Here is a 15,459-nt window from a genome sequence, read left to right as displayed (position 1 = left end):
ATCTAAGTGGAGTCTGGAGATCAAGAGAAAAGTCTCGACTGGAGATCTAAATTTGGGAGTCATCAGAATATACACAGTACTTGAAGCTATGAGACTGAGCGGTTTCCACAGGAGAGTGGTTAAAAGGAAGAGACAAGGTTCAATGACTGGGCTTGAGGCACTATAGCTTTCAGAGGTCACAGAGAATCAGTAAAGGAGAATGAGAAGGAAGAACCAGTAGGGTGGGAGGCAAACCAGGTGTGTATGTTGTCCTGGAAACAGGATATAAGTTTTCAAGGAAGAGAGAGTGATCAACCTGGTCAAATGCTGCTTACAGGTCAAGAAAGATGAGAACCAAGAAAAGCCCTTTGGATTTAGCAACCCAGAGGTCACTGGTGTCATTGACAATAACAGTTTCAATGGAGTGATGGGATAAGAAAGCCTGATTAGAGAAGGTTTGAGAATAAGAGAAGAGGAATTGGAGAGATTTAATATTAGATATCTCTTTTTGTTGTTAAAAAAGGTTGCATTTTTAAAAAAAAATGCCAGTAATTCTTTCTTTTTATAACCCAAATGGGCACTGTGTCCACAGTAATCTGAATACATCAAATTTTACTTGAGAAATCCCCCTTTCAAATGATAACAAGTTTTTGAGAAATGGGTTTCAGCAGTTTTAAGTCTGGCACTCTCTTTGTTCACTGAAGAAAAACAATCACGGTCTTCAGTGAATTTGCAGCTCAAGATATTTTAAGTTTCATAATCGAACTTTTGTCTTGGAACTTCAAACACACACGCACACACATCTAAGAATGATGACATCAGAGCTCTCAGGTTGAATATTGCAACTCATAAATTACATTCATTCATTCCAAGTATTTCATTATTGATGTATAGTGAGTCCTTTCCTTGTGCCACAGCCATCACTTACTCACTTTAAATTTTTAAATGATGTTTCTCATTCCACAGACATTTGACTGCCTCCTCTGCCTGTAGACATTAGTTCGTGTTGTCAACAGTTGGGCCCTGAATTTCTGCAAACATTAAGCTTGAGATTAAAAGTAGGCCAGGGAAAGCTTTCGGTAAAACATGCTAACCTAACATATCTGAACAGGACAGGGTCAAGTTCTTACTCAGAACCACAAGGGTGCTGTGAAGTAGAATGATTTCATACTTCTGTTATGATGTCATTTTCTCGTAACATTAAAGCCAAGAGTCCTCCCCACCCAAGGGCAATGCCAGTTTCCCAGAAGGCTTATTTCTCAGAGCCAAGGCTCTGAAGATGCCAATGCAACCCATGCTGATACTTAAGTCTCATGTTATTCTCAATTTTATGCTTAATTTGCTCCTTTTGGTTTTATGTATTTTGACACAGCTAAGGGTATGTGGGGATTTCCCCATAGTCCTTTAAAGGCTATAAAACTTTAATACAGGGAGATAAAAACAATAATAAGCCATGCCTCCAAGCCCTCACATTTAGTTCTTTATTTGAGTTAGACACTAACCAGTTTTAGACACTTAGATTTTCAAGTACTTGCACTGCTTTAAATGCCCTTGTGCCTTTCCTTACCCCACCTAAATGAAAATTACATTCTATCCACAACCTGGGTAGAATCTTTACAATTCTTAAATTATCATCATAATGGCCTATATATCGTGCATGAGCCAATGCAATTTAATCTGGCTCAGAATAAAGCCAAGATGGATGCCCAATTCCCAATCCTAGGCATGCTACCCTGAAATGCCTTTTGGAAAAAATGAAATAGTGCTCCTGGAAGTCTGTTGAGTTAGTCTGTTTTCAGCTTAATTGCCTTCTCTCAGCTTCCCAATACCCTTAAAACCTCTGAGAGTCTTTAATGTACAAAGTTCAGCAAAAATACCTTCAAAGCAGATTAGTTCTAATTATGTTTAATATTTGTTTGCTGCCTTATTGAATAAACTACATTTGCTTTAAAAAAAATTCACTTAACTGCATGTCAGTCACCCAAATTTTAAGTGTACAAATGAAATGGAAAACATTTATTACACAAATTTAATTACAATTCTAAGAAATAAACATGCAAATTAGATAGGGTTCAATTTGCAGATGCTAATCCTCATCCTTGATCTTGTTCCTTTTCTCCCTGATTTTCAGTCTGTGCCTCCTCTTGATTCCTAGGGAGCCAGGCAGCAAGAGGTTTGGTTTTTCACAGTCGGAGGATCTCTGTTTTAAAGAAGTGTTATATTTAGCACATCTGGCATAGTAGCAGTAAACAAACATTACAGTCTTTGTAACACTTTTGTGCAGGTGCCTTCCCCCCATTTTATTAGGTCTATGCCTTCCAAGCCTCTGTGTTCATTACACCTGAAATGACCCATCTCGACTATGGCGGGGTCCCTAGACAGAAGTTATGAATTAATGTTTGAAAACACAAACTCCAGTTGAGTCCAATATAGGGGAAAATTACCGTTTGCAAAATGTGATTCCGGTGCTTAAATTACATTCTTTTGACCAAGGACAGCCTCCTTTATTACTTTTTTATTTCCTGGAGGCTTTCCCTTGAGGCTCCCCACCCAGAAGGAGTTACCAATTCAAGCTGCAGCCTGACCAAGGTTGCTTTTTTATACATATACAGCTCCAGAGGGGCGGGGGCGGGCGGCGAGGGGAGAATAACTGCTTGGTCCTGCAAAGACATCTGTTTCTCATCTCCGTTTGCTGTGGCAAAGGAGAAGAAAGTCTTTTGCAAAGGGTGGGAAAGGCACAGATTTCTTTCTTTCTTTCTCTTTTAAATCACACGCACGCACAACAAAAAAGTAAACCAAATAAAGAAAGAGAAGACATCTCAGAAGGTTGCAGAGTGAATACATTATTCGGCTGGAGCCGAGCCCCCAAGGCTGGGGCGGGAGCCCGGGAGCGCGTGGGGTCTGGGCTGCGGGCTGGAGCTGGGCCCGCGTGTCCCCGGGCACCGGGAGGGGAGGGGAGTGGAGGGGAGGAGAGAAGGAGGGAGGGCGGGAAGGAGGGAAGAAGGCAGGGGGCGGGCTGGGGTGAGGGGAAGGCGCCCCGTGTGCTGCCTGAGGAGCGGCGGCGGCGGCGGCGGCGGGAGCGGAGGGAGCAGAGGGAGGGAGGGAGAGCGGGCGCGCTTGTCATGTTCCTTTTCTCACCCTGGGGGCATCCTGCAGAACCTCTCCTCGGAAATCCACGGGGAAATGGCAAACAGGATTGACGGGTTTCACACGCTCCTCGCTAGACAGAGCCGCTCATTACCATAACCGTCTGCAGCGACGGCGGCGCAGCGCCCCAGTCGCGGCGGCGGGACCTGCCGGGACCCTCGCCCGCCGCGCTCCAGCGGCCACCGCCGACCGGGCCGCCGGGCCGGGACCCGCGCGAGTGTGCACCGGCGGCCGGGCTGGCGCCGAGCCCGGAGAGGGCCAGCAGCAGCTCGAGCGCCGCGGCCGCCGCCTTCCGGCTGACCCCGCGGTAAGAGCCGGGCTGGGCGCGGGCGGCGGGGGCGGAGAGGCCGGGCCGGGTGGAGCGCGACAGCCGGTCCCCTCGGGCGTCTGCTGGGGCTGACTGGCTCCCGCGCGCCCTTCCGGCCCCGGGGCTGCTCCGGGGTCACCGAGTGGACGCGCACCGGCCGAAGCGGGACCCGGGGCGGCTGGGGGGCCGGGGCGCTGCTGGGCGCGGAGGCGGCGCGGGCTTTTTTCCCGGGGCTGGCGAGCGCCGCGGAGCCTTTACCCGGGCGGGAACCGCCGCCGCCTCTAGGGCTGCTCGCGCTGCAGCCCGCGCGCACCGAGGCGAGTCTAGGGGCGGGTGGGGACCACAGCTCTGGTGAGACCCCAGGGTCCTCGGTGGCCGCTTATTCCCTTGTCCTGGGGGACGGTGGTCAGTAGGAGGGATGCCACCTGGTCTGGACGCCGCGGCGCTTGGCAGGTGGGGAGGGAGGGATGGTGGATGTCAGGAGCGCGCGTTTGCAAGAAGAAGGAATAGCTGCAGGAGCTGACACCTTCTGTCCCCCCCGCCACCTCCGCCCCCGCACTCTCCTCCCAGGCAGCCGAGCCGCGCTGCGGGCGGCGGCGGCTCCTCTGTCCTCAGCTCACCTCCCCGGCGGGCTCGGCTGCTGCCCGCCTGGTCCACGCCTCCGCCTCTCTCCTCCCTGCCTCCCCTCCCGCCTCCACTGCCCTAGCAACTTTCCGGAGTGCCCGGCCGGGACCGCAGAGGCGGGGGGAGAGGCGGCCCCGCGGCCGAGGGTGGCGCGGACACGGCGGGCGCCTGCGGGAGGCACGGGCAGAGTCCTGGCCGCCCGGCTCCAACGGATGCGCAGGGCGATCCCGCAGGCGCGGGCTCCGAGTGGGTTTGGCCGGCGAAGGGGGGAGGGCCGGGCAGGCATCTGCTGCGGGCTGGAGCGCGGGCCGGGGCCAGCCTCTCTAGAGCCCTGCCAACCGCCGTGAGTCATTTCCTTGGAATCCTACCTTTGGTGTTTATTGCCCTTAGAAGGAAACTTGGTTTAAAAAAAAAAAAAAAGAAGAAAAGGAAGAATAATCATAGCTCTTATTCTTCAGGAGAGGCGCACGGCTCCAGCACCGTGGAAAGACAACTTGCCTTTGTTCCCAGACACTTGGGGTGTTGTTTACTTTCTCCTTCGGTCGGCGGCCTGCAGGGCTCTGCCCGCTTCCCCGGAGAGGGGCTTGGGTTGCGGCACCGACACGCGAGGGTGTGTCAGTGTGAGAACTCGGACGTGGTGTCTGCTGCCCGCCTGCAGGGGGTGGGTCTCTAAACCTCGGACCCCAGTCTTAGGCCTGGGATGGGGAGACCTGGCTCCCGGGCTCGGACACCCGGGCACCCCCTCGTCTCCCTACTGCTCAGCACCCGCATTCCAGCCCCAGGACCCGACCTAAAGATTTTGGCCTTTCAGAGCTGCAGCTGAGGAAATGTATTTCCCAGGGCAGACAGGTGTACTGCTGGGACTGGTAGAAAAGTAGTATCTGTCTATTTAGAAGAGTTGAAGGATTTCATTCCACCCACCCAGCCCCTTCCACCACCACCACTACCACGAGCTGGACAAGCTGTTGAAGTCTTGTTAGGAACAGTGTCAGGTCAAGGGCTTGATTCCACCGGGGCAGGACAGCTAAGACCGGCAGTGTCAAAGGTGTATCGAAAATACCAGCCCTTTACTTTCTTGCTTTTCAGTATTGGAATCAGACCTCTGACTTCTATAATGCTCTTAATAAAATGTTTTCTAATGATGGATGAGGGGGAAGGGTGGGCAAAGAGTGACCAGGATCGCCTGTTGGATGGAAGGCATCACTGAATCTGCAGCTACCCTGTTATGTGTGCTCCTTCTATTAGCATCATCATGGCTCCAAGGAAAGAAGAAGCCCAACTCATCTGGAAAAAACCAAATTGTATAGAAATGCCTGGTAACTTTACTGTGAACATTTGCTGGAAAAACTTGACATTTTAGCCCTTGGCCTTCTGGGAATGCTTGAGGTGTCATTCTACTACATTCCCTTGGCTGACGAAACAGACATGCAGGAGCCTGAGGATAAAAGGTTAGGACCTTTCTAGTTTTTATTTTATTAAACACTTGTGTAGACAAAACACACTTTAACACCCTTCTTTTGAATTCACTCACAGCTGATGTTAAAAAAAACAAAATTTACTATACATGTACATCTTTGTGACTCTAGTATTAACAGCACATAAATTTGTGAATTTCAACTTCTGAACTCAGTAGCAGAATTATAATGTAAATCTCATTGTACTGAGAAAAAATGACAGTTTGGATCTGTACATATAATACAAATAAAAAGAATCATGGCTTCGTGCCCCATACTCCAATATTTCATGAACATTAAACTTGCCTTCTTAATTTCCTAACATCCCAGTGTAAGTTCTGGATAGACTAGGAAGACTCAATTGCAAAATCTCCTCCCCGCTCCCAAATAATCCCAACTCATTTATTTTTTATTCGGACTTACATAAATCACTCTTGGAACTCACCTCTCCAGTTTAGGATTTTTTGTGTAAAAGTTTCCCATTCAAGAAAAGAAAAACTTACTGAAACTAGATATCATAAAGAAACAGCCAAGATAAAAACTATTATGCCATGTTTCAAGTTCAAATGCATGAGTAGCATTTCGTGCTGGAAACAATACTAACAAATAGAAACGCTGAAATCCTTAACAATCGAAAAGCTACAAGGATAAGTCATTAAAATATAAACAAACTCCTGCTAACATAAAATAGCACAGGGCCCATATAATGTCCTTTTAAACAAAGGTAATTGCTGCTAGGGGCCTGCAAATGCTTCTCTGTCTTATGCGATACGGATTTGTCAACGTGTTTTGGTTTATATGTAATAAAATTTCCACGTAGGCAAAAAGCTTGGATCTTATTCCCAGAATCTAGCACAAAGTGAGTGTAAATTTCAAGCGAGAAAATACTGTTGCAGTCAGTGAGACAGGGCTACCGACTCTGAGAAAAAGCTATATAATTCATGTGCTCCTGGCCATAGCACTTCCTGATGCAGTTGTCTCTTAGATAAGTTAAGAAATTGGACCATTTCATAAGAGTCTTCCAGGAAATAAATACCTTGTTTGGATGTCGAATTTGAGGGGCGATAGAATGGCTTAGTTTGTGAAATCAGTGTGGTCTAAATTTCTTGATTGATGACTCAGAACAGAATAAATGGGATGTCCGACCACTTCTTTTTAGAGAATTAATTGAACCTTTTTTATTCTCTTGAAATAAGGTTTTCTAATAAGTCCTTGCCGCTGCCTCTTTGGAGGGCATTTTAAAAGAAAGGGGGTAGGTAGTTTAGCAGCCCAAATCAGCTGGGTCCTAATTCCAGCCACTGACCTGGATATCAGAAGGCCTGACTTACTTCTTCAGTGAGGTTGGGGCAGAATTTCAGGTCTCAGAGAGAAGTCTGGGTGATGGACTCATTGCTGCCAAGAACTGCTCTGTTAGCCAGAAGGACATTGTCACTTAATGAAGCTATTTCCCCTTCCCCTTGTGCCTTTCCTCCTTTTACCTGGAAGTGGACCCTTGTTATAACATGTAGGTAATAATAGTCTCCCACAAGACAATAGTAGATTCACTCTTTCCCCCAAACATTACAAGCTGTATAATTTGGAGAAGAAAGCAAGAACTAGACCCTTAGCGTCTATTTGAAAGACAATCAGTCTTCAAGAAAGCAGGCCTGTCATCACTCTTTGTGACAGTTCTTTAAACGGCAAAGTGAGATAGTGGAGGTTTGGGTCTTGTAAAGGAATTGGTGGATCATAAGGCACTGAGGCTGCTCTGCAGTCACCACTGATCTATGGCCCCGAGGTCTTCTGGCTTTAGATTCTCTTCTCCTTTGCACTCACTCTGGACCCCACCTTGAGCCCTACTTAGGACCAGGTGAAGACACTGAGCCCCCAGGGAAAGGCCCCCACCACCCAAGGTGCCGAGGAGCCCAGGGCGCATCCCAAGAGTAGAGAGGCTCCCAGTTTCCGCACAGACCCTAGGGAAGGGCGTGAACTGGACAGAAGCGCAGTGGTGTTTTGCCTCTTGGAAAGTTTCTGCCTTGCCTCTGGGCTTTGCGGTGTAGAGTTGTCCGCTGCCTCTGGCCCTGAAGCCCTGGCTCCTGTTTAATATTCCGCCTGCTCCGTTGATGTTGTGCTTGGCTCCTGTGGGACTGCAACTCATGGCTGGAAACTGGAGCCAATTTTCTGTCTTCATCTCTCAGTGTTTTGACTGGAGGCAGATCCAGTTCAGGCCAATCAGGGCTGGTGGAAACAACTACCAAGTGTGTCTCTGTCTGCTTCGCTTTGGGAGAAGAAAGTGGAGAGAGCCCCAGAATGTTGTAGAGGAACTGGCCCTGCAGAAACAGAGGAAGAGGGGGCAGCGGGCAGCGGAACAGACTGAACCTGAGAGCATCAGTAGGGATTCTGGGGAAGATTTCTGTCTCCTCCTTCCTTTTCTTTTGATTGATTAGCGGATTTCATCAAAGGAGACTCTCAGGGGATTGACTAGAAAATTGATTTTGCCTTATTAATAGAAAGCAGCAAGGGTTTTGGCCTTGCCTCTTAGCGGTACATTTTCTGCGGGAAGGTCAGGAGGAAAATGTGTTTAGGAGGCAAAGCAGCTGTCTGGAAGAGGGCTGAGGGGAATCTGAGAACAATAAGAAATGGGGTTTTTAAAGATCCGCCCATGAAATGCAGATTGCTGAACACAGAGGCTGAGCTAATAGCAGCAAGAGAGTTTGCTGAGGTTTTCTTTGAAAAAATAATAAAATGTTTCAGGGCAAAGGGGAGGACTGAGACGTAAAAGTTTCCCAAAGCAAAGGAAGAAGGAGCCAAGGCCATCCCCTGGCTTGCTCTTGATTAGGGCTGTTTTCTTTTTTTTTTTTTTTTTTCAGATCTGAGGCTGTCAGAGATGACTCTGGTTCTGTCCATGAATAGATTCTGCGAGCCCATTGTCTCGGAAGGAGCTGCTGAAATTGCTGGGTACCAGACACTATGGGAGGCTGACAGCTACGGAGGCCCAAGCCCCCCAGGGCCAGCACAGGCTCCTCTGCAGGGAGACCGGGGAGCTGGTCCCCCACTGGCAGGTACTGCCCTTGACCTTCCCCTGCTGCCCTCTGCGGCCAGACTGATGGGCAACGGTGGTGTCTGGGGCGCCCTTCTGAGCTGAGAGAGCTCGTGCTCCAGGAACGTCCCAGGCTGCCTGTGTACCGCTCGTAAGTGAGCCCAAGGCTCCAGGGAAAGGACCAGGAGTGATATTAATTGCATTCAAACCTGAGTTTCCATGTGCTGCTGCTTTGGGTAAAAGTCAGGCATCTGTATTTTTAAGAGAACCAAACCAGATCTTGAAACTTCAGTTTGAGTTTCAGTTTTCTACCTTCTGGAACTGTATGGTTCTCTCAGAGCTACACAAGCCCTGGTGGGCTTGACAATGAAATCTTTATCCCATGAGACATAAAGGAATCTGCACTTTGGGCCAGCAGCTATGTGGCTCTTCTTTTTATGAAGCGTGCAATTGGCTTTGGTATTATAGGAAAAAAAAATTTTTAAACCCAGAAAAAAATATGTTCTCCCTGATCCTTTATTCTTATACTTTAAGGTGAGTTCCTTTGGATTTTTGTGTAGTACTAGTGATTGGAAAAAAAACCAAACCCTAAAATGTAAAATGAGTACCTGTTGAAGTCAGATTTGCTAAAAAGGATTGAAAGCTTGGTCTTTAAAAATTAGACCCTATTTTTATTCATGGTTGATATGTTACATTTTTGAGAGCAAAAAGGACTTTTGTTACCCTGAATTTTAATTTTAAATTTAAAAAAATTAAATTTTATATTTTAAAAGAAGGAATATTATGACTCCAGTGTACAGATAATAATTTGCTTACTTACTGAGAGCCAATAATATTTAAATGTTATTTAGTTATTAGTGCTTACAGTTAAAGATATATACATTTGAACAGTGGTGTTATATTACCATGGGTTTAATTAAATAATTGGAATAAATACTTACATTATTTCAGAGTTATTACACTACTCCCCTTTATGAATGTTGCTGTTTGCCTGTGCATAGATATTCTGAGTATTTAGTAAGTGCTGAAATATGTCATTTTCCTCTATAATTGTCTAGAAATCCTTGCCTAGCCTGGGTCACAGGATTCTGTATGATAGCAACTATTAAGACTAATGTTTATTTTTAATCACCACATGTACAGACAAATACGTAGCCAAGTTATCTTCTAAAAGGCAAGGCAAGGAAAGTATTTTGTTTGGAGAACCTCTGGCAAACCGCATGTCATTTGTCATATCTGATTTATTACCACAGGATCACATTACAGGGGAATTTCAAATCCTATAACAACATCCAAGATCACATACTTTAAGAGGAAGTATGTGGAAGAAGAGGATTTTCACCCACCACTCAGCAGCTGTAGCCATAAAGTATGTTTTTTTTAATAGTCATTATTTTTATTAAGAGTTTAAGATACTTAGTAACAGTTGCTTGATCCATTTCCAGAAATTAAATTGTTCCACCCAAGCAATGAAAATGAGCCACTTCTCAGCAGAGCCATATTAATCGTTGTCACTTTTTTTGGGTCCTGTGTTATTTTTCACAAGTATTTGAAGAAAGAGCCAGCAAGAGCTCCTCTGCCCAGAAATAACAAAATTATATAATCTGAAGAATGTCTTTTTTACTAATGATTTCATTTTCTCAAGTTGCATTAAGGGTCATGGCGACTAGTGCTTTCATGTGTGCAGAAATGCACCTGTCCTTTCCTGACCTGTTCCCCGTATCTGAGCTCCAGCTACCATGGCCAATGCCACACGTATGTGCCTACATGGGGGTGGTCACCCAGGGCTTTTCCTGACCTCTCAGCGGGGGACTCACCATCCTTTGAATGTGTGCATGAAAGTAGAAACGTCCTTCATGGTGCATTCATTACACATGTTTCATTTGTTAAAATATATAATTCATTCCCAGGAAAAGACCAAAGCTAACTTTTTTGCATGTATAAGAAGAAAATAACAGGATTGGGAAAGTTCACAGAAGTACGAAACTGGCTATCTAAGCTTTTGAAATACCAGTTCCTTTTCCTTATGGCTACCTTCCTTCAAAAACAATCTGCTTATTTAATCGAGGAGAGCATAACCCAGACCAGAGTTTTTTGAAACGCAGAGAAGATTTTTAATTTTTTAATCATCTTCCTCACTTGTTACTCCCTCTCCCCCACTCCCACCCTTTAGATGTTGCTTTGACTCTGCTCATAAAAAGTCATCAGCATGCATTGGCAGGTGCTGGGCTTTCCCCTGCATTTGTAGTTCCTCCATTAGGTCAGCTTGGGCTGGTTTAATTCACAGCTCCTCAGGTTGGCTTTTTTTTTATGACCTGGAAGAGCTGGCCCCCAGGACACAAGCATTTTAAGTCCTTTTTGATTTCTGTGTTGTGGCTTATAGCAGTTTTCCAAATTGCCACTGGGTCTGTAGCAATGATCACACAGTGATGGTATCACACAGCTCAGGAGTGAGTCGTCTGATTCCCTCTCTGCGTCTTTCCTCCTGCCCAACACCAGAAAAAGCCTACTTTGGCCCTTCAACCAACAGTTCCTATTAGGGTTTGAGCCTCATTCATTATTTTTGTCCCTCTGTCAAGCAAAGATAATTGCAAGAATGAAACCCAGAAAAACAGCCAGAGAGAGCCATGAGATCTGACAGCCAGATCTCATGCTCCTTGATAGCTAGGCCAGGGTCTGAAGTATACTTATGATGACCTGCATGTTGGCATATTCTAAAAAGCATTTATTGACATATAATATATATGTGTCACATAAAGGCCCAAGTGTCATAAGAGTCCAGCTTGATGAATTTCACAAAGTGTGAAATAGCCATATAACTAACATCCAGATAAAGAAACAACATAACCAGCAACCCAGAACCTTTCCTGTGTCCCCTTTTAGTCACTACCTCTCTGCCCTCCAAAAAACCCCCTCTCCTGACTTCTAACAACATAGATTAGTTTTGTGCATTTTGGCATCCCCCTCACTGAGCCGTAAAAGATCAGACATCCTGACCTGTCCCTGCTGAGTTCTGCATTGTGGCCGGATTCCCCGATGCTCGACATCAACAGTGAGTCTGCTGGGAAGGGGAGACATTAGCAGCCCCTGGGACAGCATCTCTAAATGAAACTGGGGAAACAAGATCACAGACTCTCAGACTCAGAAACTGCCAAGAGAGAAATGTGCTGTGGTGATATTTTGATATAGACCATTTCCTAAGCTTTCTCTTCCTTTTTTGATTTTTAGACCATCTCAATCTTTGAGGAACGAGCCCACATCCTTTATATGTCCTTAGAAAAGCTAAAGTTTATCGATGATCCTGAAGTGTACCTCCGAAGATCTGTCCTTATAAACAATTTGATGAAAAGGATCCATGGAGAAATTATCATGCAGAATAACTGGTGCTTTCCTGCCTGTTCTTTCAATGGCACCTCTGCCCAGGAGTGGTTTATGGCCCAAGACTGTCCTTACCGGAAACGACCTCGGATGGCCAAAGACGAGTGTGAGAAGTTTCATGCCTGCTGCTTGTACCAAGAATGTGGTGGTCACTACCTAAATTTACCCCTTTCTGTCAATGCTAATGTCGGAAATGCCTCCACCACTGCCTCTTCCTCCTCCTCATCTTCCTCTTCCTCTCCCCCTCTGCCTTTACCGAGTTGTTCCCACCAGGTGGATTTTGATGTAGGCAGTGCACCTATTTACAAGGGTGATGGCCAGATACCTGCCAATGAAATCTTTGTTACTAATGTGAGGTCACTTGGTGTTCAGGAAAAGGCCAAATTAAATGAGAAAGCAAATGATGACACCAACAGGGATGGTGGCCCCCTAAGCCATGAACCTGTGGGAAATGACCTTGCTTTTGAGTGCAAAGGCCAATTTTATGATTATTTTGAGACTGGATATAATGAAAAAAGCAATGTAAGTGAGTCGTGGAAAAAGTCCTTAAGGAAAAAGGAGCCTTCACCAAGTAACAAACTGTGCTGCAGCAAAGGAAGTAAAATATGAGCCGTCTTCTCACCGAAACTTTGAAGCATGCACAGCATGATCAATTAGCTCTCATAAATTTTATTTTGAATGGATTTTATAGTTTTGTACAACTGATACAATTATGCCATGAACATGCCATGTCATTTTAATGCCTGGAGAGCAGATTGCATAAAACATCTGTATAGTAGGCATCGGCGAGCTACTTATAAATGTGGTGACGCTACCGAGAACACAGTTGACGCTTTAAAGTATATCTTAGTTTTCTTACAGAAAAGATCAGTAGATTAGAATGGGGGACAATGTGTCCTTGTGATATTTCTGTGACCTCCAGGAGCCTGTCACTAGCGAAGAACCTTCCACCTGTTTGCCACTTAATTAGGTAGTTATTTGGTAAGCAAATCAATATAACCATCAAAGAATGTCTGCTTCTTCTCTATGATACAGTATTTTTTTCTGACTAAAAGACTGAAGACAGGGAGCTAGGTGAAATGGCTTCCTGGTGCTGTTAAGTGTTTGGATTCAACAGTCTTGTATGACAGATGAAAATAGGATAGAACGGAAAGAAACACACCTGTCTAAGGGCAGCAATCAACAATATGAGTAGAGGCTAATCCCTGCAAGTTCCCAGCTTGCCTGTGATGGGTGATGAGGCTTTTAGAGATATATTATACAGGGCGATTTTTGGTGCCTTACTTTATCTTAATTTTTGCCAATGTGAAAATTAAGGATAAATCAGAGTACAGCAGGGATTTAACAAACAGGAAAAAAAAAACACAGGGTGGATCAATATTGTTTGGAAACCGTTAATGTCAAACTATTGCGTTCAACTTTTGATTCAGCATCTCTATTCTTCCTTTGTTTTTGATGCCCAATTGCTTTCGGATTTGGCATTTTTAGAAAGGGATGGAGGAAACAATAGACAGAGCTGTTAGAAACCAGCACTGGCTGCTTGAGCTTTTCTATGGCAACGGTCTGTTGCTGGGGTTTGGGTTTTCTGGGTTTTGGGTTGTTTTGTTTTGTTTTCTTGTCCAATGAAGTTCATGAACCAGTGGCATGCATCATACTTTAATCTGTTTTGCATCATTTCACTCGTTTAGATTATAAAAGCATGTGGTTTTTTATATATGACTTTTGCTGTTGATTACGAAGCACAATGTTGATAAATGATGTGGTGATCAATAAGGTTTTATCTTAAAGAATGTAAAGATTTTAGTTGGGGAAAGTTATTTTGGAGAAATGGGACTCAGTCGGCAAAAGCTCCTATGTATTTGGTCGGGATTTTTCTCAATCATTTCTTTCATTTGTGCATTGGCAAGGATGTTCAGAGTACCCCTCTGAGCATCCTTCCTTCCACACCAGCCAACTCCGCCTGCTAAACTGTATTTCCATTTCCAAGGTTACTGGCTGACTTGGACCTCCTTACACAATACTTCACAGGAACCAAATGCCAAACGGAGGAAATAAGTCAGTCCTCCCAGTTTCTCCAAGATAAATCTTTTTTTTATTATTGCTATTAATATTAAATATAGGTCTCATTCATACAGTGTATGAGTAGGATCATCATTTGGACAATGTCCACAAGGACCAATTTTTAAAACTTGTTCTTGTGTTATGGCTGAATAGTCTAGTGATGTTTTGTCCTTTATTTTCAATATTTGATAAACATTTGATGTTGAAAACTTAGATGATAGATGCTTGTATATGAATGTGTTGTTGTAATAAAGTGAAGTTTTCTTGATATATATTTATTAAAATGATCAAAATTCATTCCGATTTTCTTATTTTAATGACTGTTGGCTATGTTCCTCTTTTCCATTGCTCTTTCTCCTTAAAAAACTCAAAATGTCTAGAAACTGTCATGGGCAGTGGCCACGCAGGCATTTTCAAAGTTAAAGTGTACTTTGAGAGGCCCATCTAACAGGTGTTTCAGAATGCTCCTAGTTTGTAGGTTTAGATTTCTGTTGATTAAGAGTACAGTGTTAGGGGCTTCCCTCGTGGCACAGTGGTTGAGAGTCCGCCTGCCGATGCAGGGGACACGGGTTCGTGCCCCAGTCCGGGAGGATCCCACATGCCTCATGGAGCGGCTGGGCCCGTGAGCCATGGCCGCTGAGCCTGCGCATCCGGAGCCTGTGCTCTGCAATGGGAGAGGCCACAATGGTGATAGGCCTGCGTACCGCAAAAAAAAAAAAAAAAAAAAGAGTACAGTGTTAGTAAATGATGTGGTTTGTGATCGATAAGGTTTTATCTTAAAGGATCTGAAGGTTTTCATTTTTATAAAGTTTCTGAAAAAAATAGCATAACATGAAGCCATAAATACTGAATCCTAGCTGATTCCTTTATGAAATGTCAAATTGTCAAGAAGATGGCCCATATGTAAACGGTTAAAATAGCTACAGAGGTTATTGCCAGTAGTATTCCATGAAATTCTGTATTGTTGTTATTCTTTTTTTTTTTTTTTTTTGGCGGTATGCGGCCTCTCACTGTTGGGGCCTCTCCCGTTGCAGAGCACAGGCTGCAGACGCGCAGGCTCAGCAGCCATGGCTCATGGGCCCAGCCGCTCCGTGGCGTGTGGGATCTTCCCCGGACCAGGGCACGAACCCGTGTCCCCTGCATCGGCAGGTGGACTCTCAACCACTGCGCCACCAGGGAAGCCCTGGTCCTTCCTCTCTTAAAGTGTGTGATTTGTAGAGGATAGCCTGGCAAAGGTCCTTTAAAAGGGCAAAGGTATCATTATATGCTTCTACTCTTAAAATCCTATTATTCTGTAGTTCACCTTGAAGGTGTCCTAGGGACAGGATTGTAGGGACAGGGACCTGGGAGGAAGGTTGGTAGGAAAAACTTAAACCTAGTGGCAGTGACTATTTGACAACAATCAATAATTAGGGTAAAGCATCTTCGGCCTGATCTTTTAAGACAATGGAAATGTTGAACATTTTACCTGCTACTTTGTTAAATAGATG

At 45.1% G+C, this 15,459-nt stretch overlaps 2 protein-coding genes across 3 annotated transcripts; one reads left to right on the top strand and one right to left on the bottom strand.

Annotated features, from left to right (window-relative positions):
* Window positions 1-1,868: 1,868 nt before the first annotated feature.
* On the bottom strand, window positions 1,869-4,409 carry LOC309799287 (uncharacterized protein; the record flags this gene model as incomplete). The annotated part of the gene is made up of 3 exons (XM_082612239.1): window positions 1,869-2,179; window positions 3,118-3,811; window positions 4,082-4,409. The coding sequence occupies 2 exons, from the start codon at window positions 4,407-4,409 to the stop codon at window positions 3,186-3,188; spliced, it is 954 nt and encodes a 317-aa protein (XP_082468365.1). The 3' UTR covers window positions 1,869-2,179; window positions 3,118-3,185.
* SERTAD4 (SERTA domain containing 4) lies at window positions 3,343-14,266 on the top strand. Of its 2 annotated transcripts, XM_082614671.1 has the most exons (4): window positions 3,343-3,433; window positions 8,361-8,552; window positions 9,784-9,899; window positions 11,759-14,266. In XM_082614671.1, exons 2-4 carry the CDS (start codon window positions 8,378-8,380, stop codon window positions 12,515-12,517), a joined length of 1,050 nt encoding a protein of 349 aa, XP_082470797.1. In that variant the 5' UTR covers window positions 3,343-3,433; window positions 8,361-8,377; the 3' UTR covers window positions 12,518-14,266. The 2 variants fall into 2 exon arrangements, with proteins under 2 accessions (XP_082470797.1, XP_082470798.1); XM_082614672.1 differs by lacking the exon at window positions 3,343-3,433 and having other exon boundaries at window positions 7,804-8,552.
* Window positions 14,267-15,459: the final 1,193 nt, after the last annotated feature.

Source organism: Mesoplodon mirus (assembly GCF_964341445.2).
Source record: "Mesoplodon mirus genome assembly, chromosome: 3".
Taxonomy (NCBI): domain Eukaryota; kingdom Metazoa; phylum Chordata; class Mammalia; order Artiodactyla; family Ziphiidae; genus Mesoplodon; species Mesoplodon mirus.
This window is presented reverse-complemented; position numbering and strand designations above follow the sequence as displayed.

Bases quoted from the DNA above. Each gene is read 5' to 3' on its own strand.
- SERTAD4 (XM_082614671.1), top strand. From the start codon at position 8,378: ATGACTCTGGTTCTGTCCATGAATAGATTCTGCGAGCCCATTGTCTCG. The intron at 8,553-9,783 runs GTACTGCCCTTG...TTATTACCACAG, and splicing joins AGCTGGTCCCCCACTGGCAG to GATCACATTACAGGGGAATT. The intron at 9,900-11,758 runs GTATGTTTTTTT...TTTGATTTTTAG, and splicing joins TCAGCAGCTGTAGCCATAAA to ACCATCTCAATCTTTGAGGA.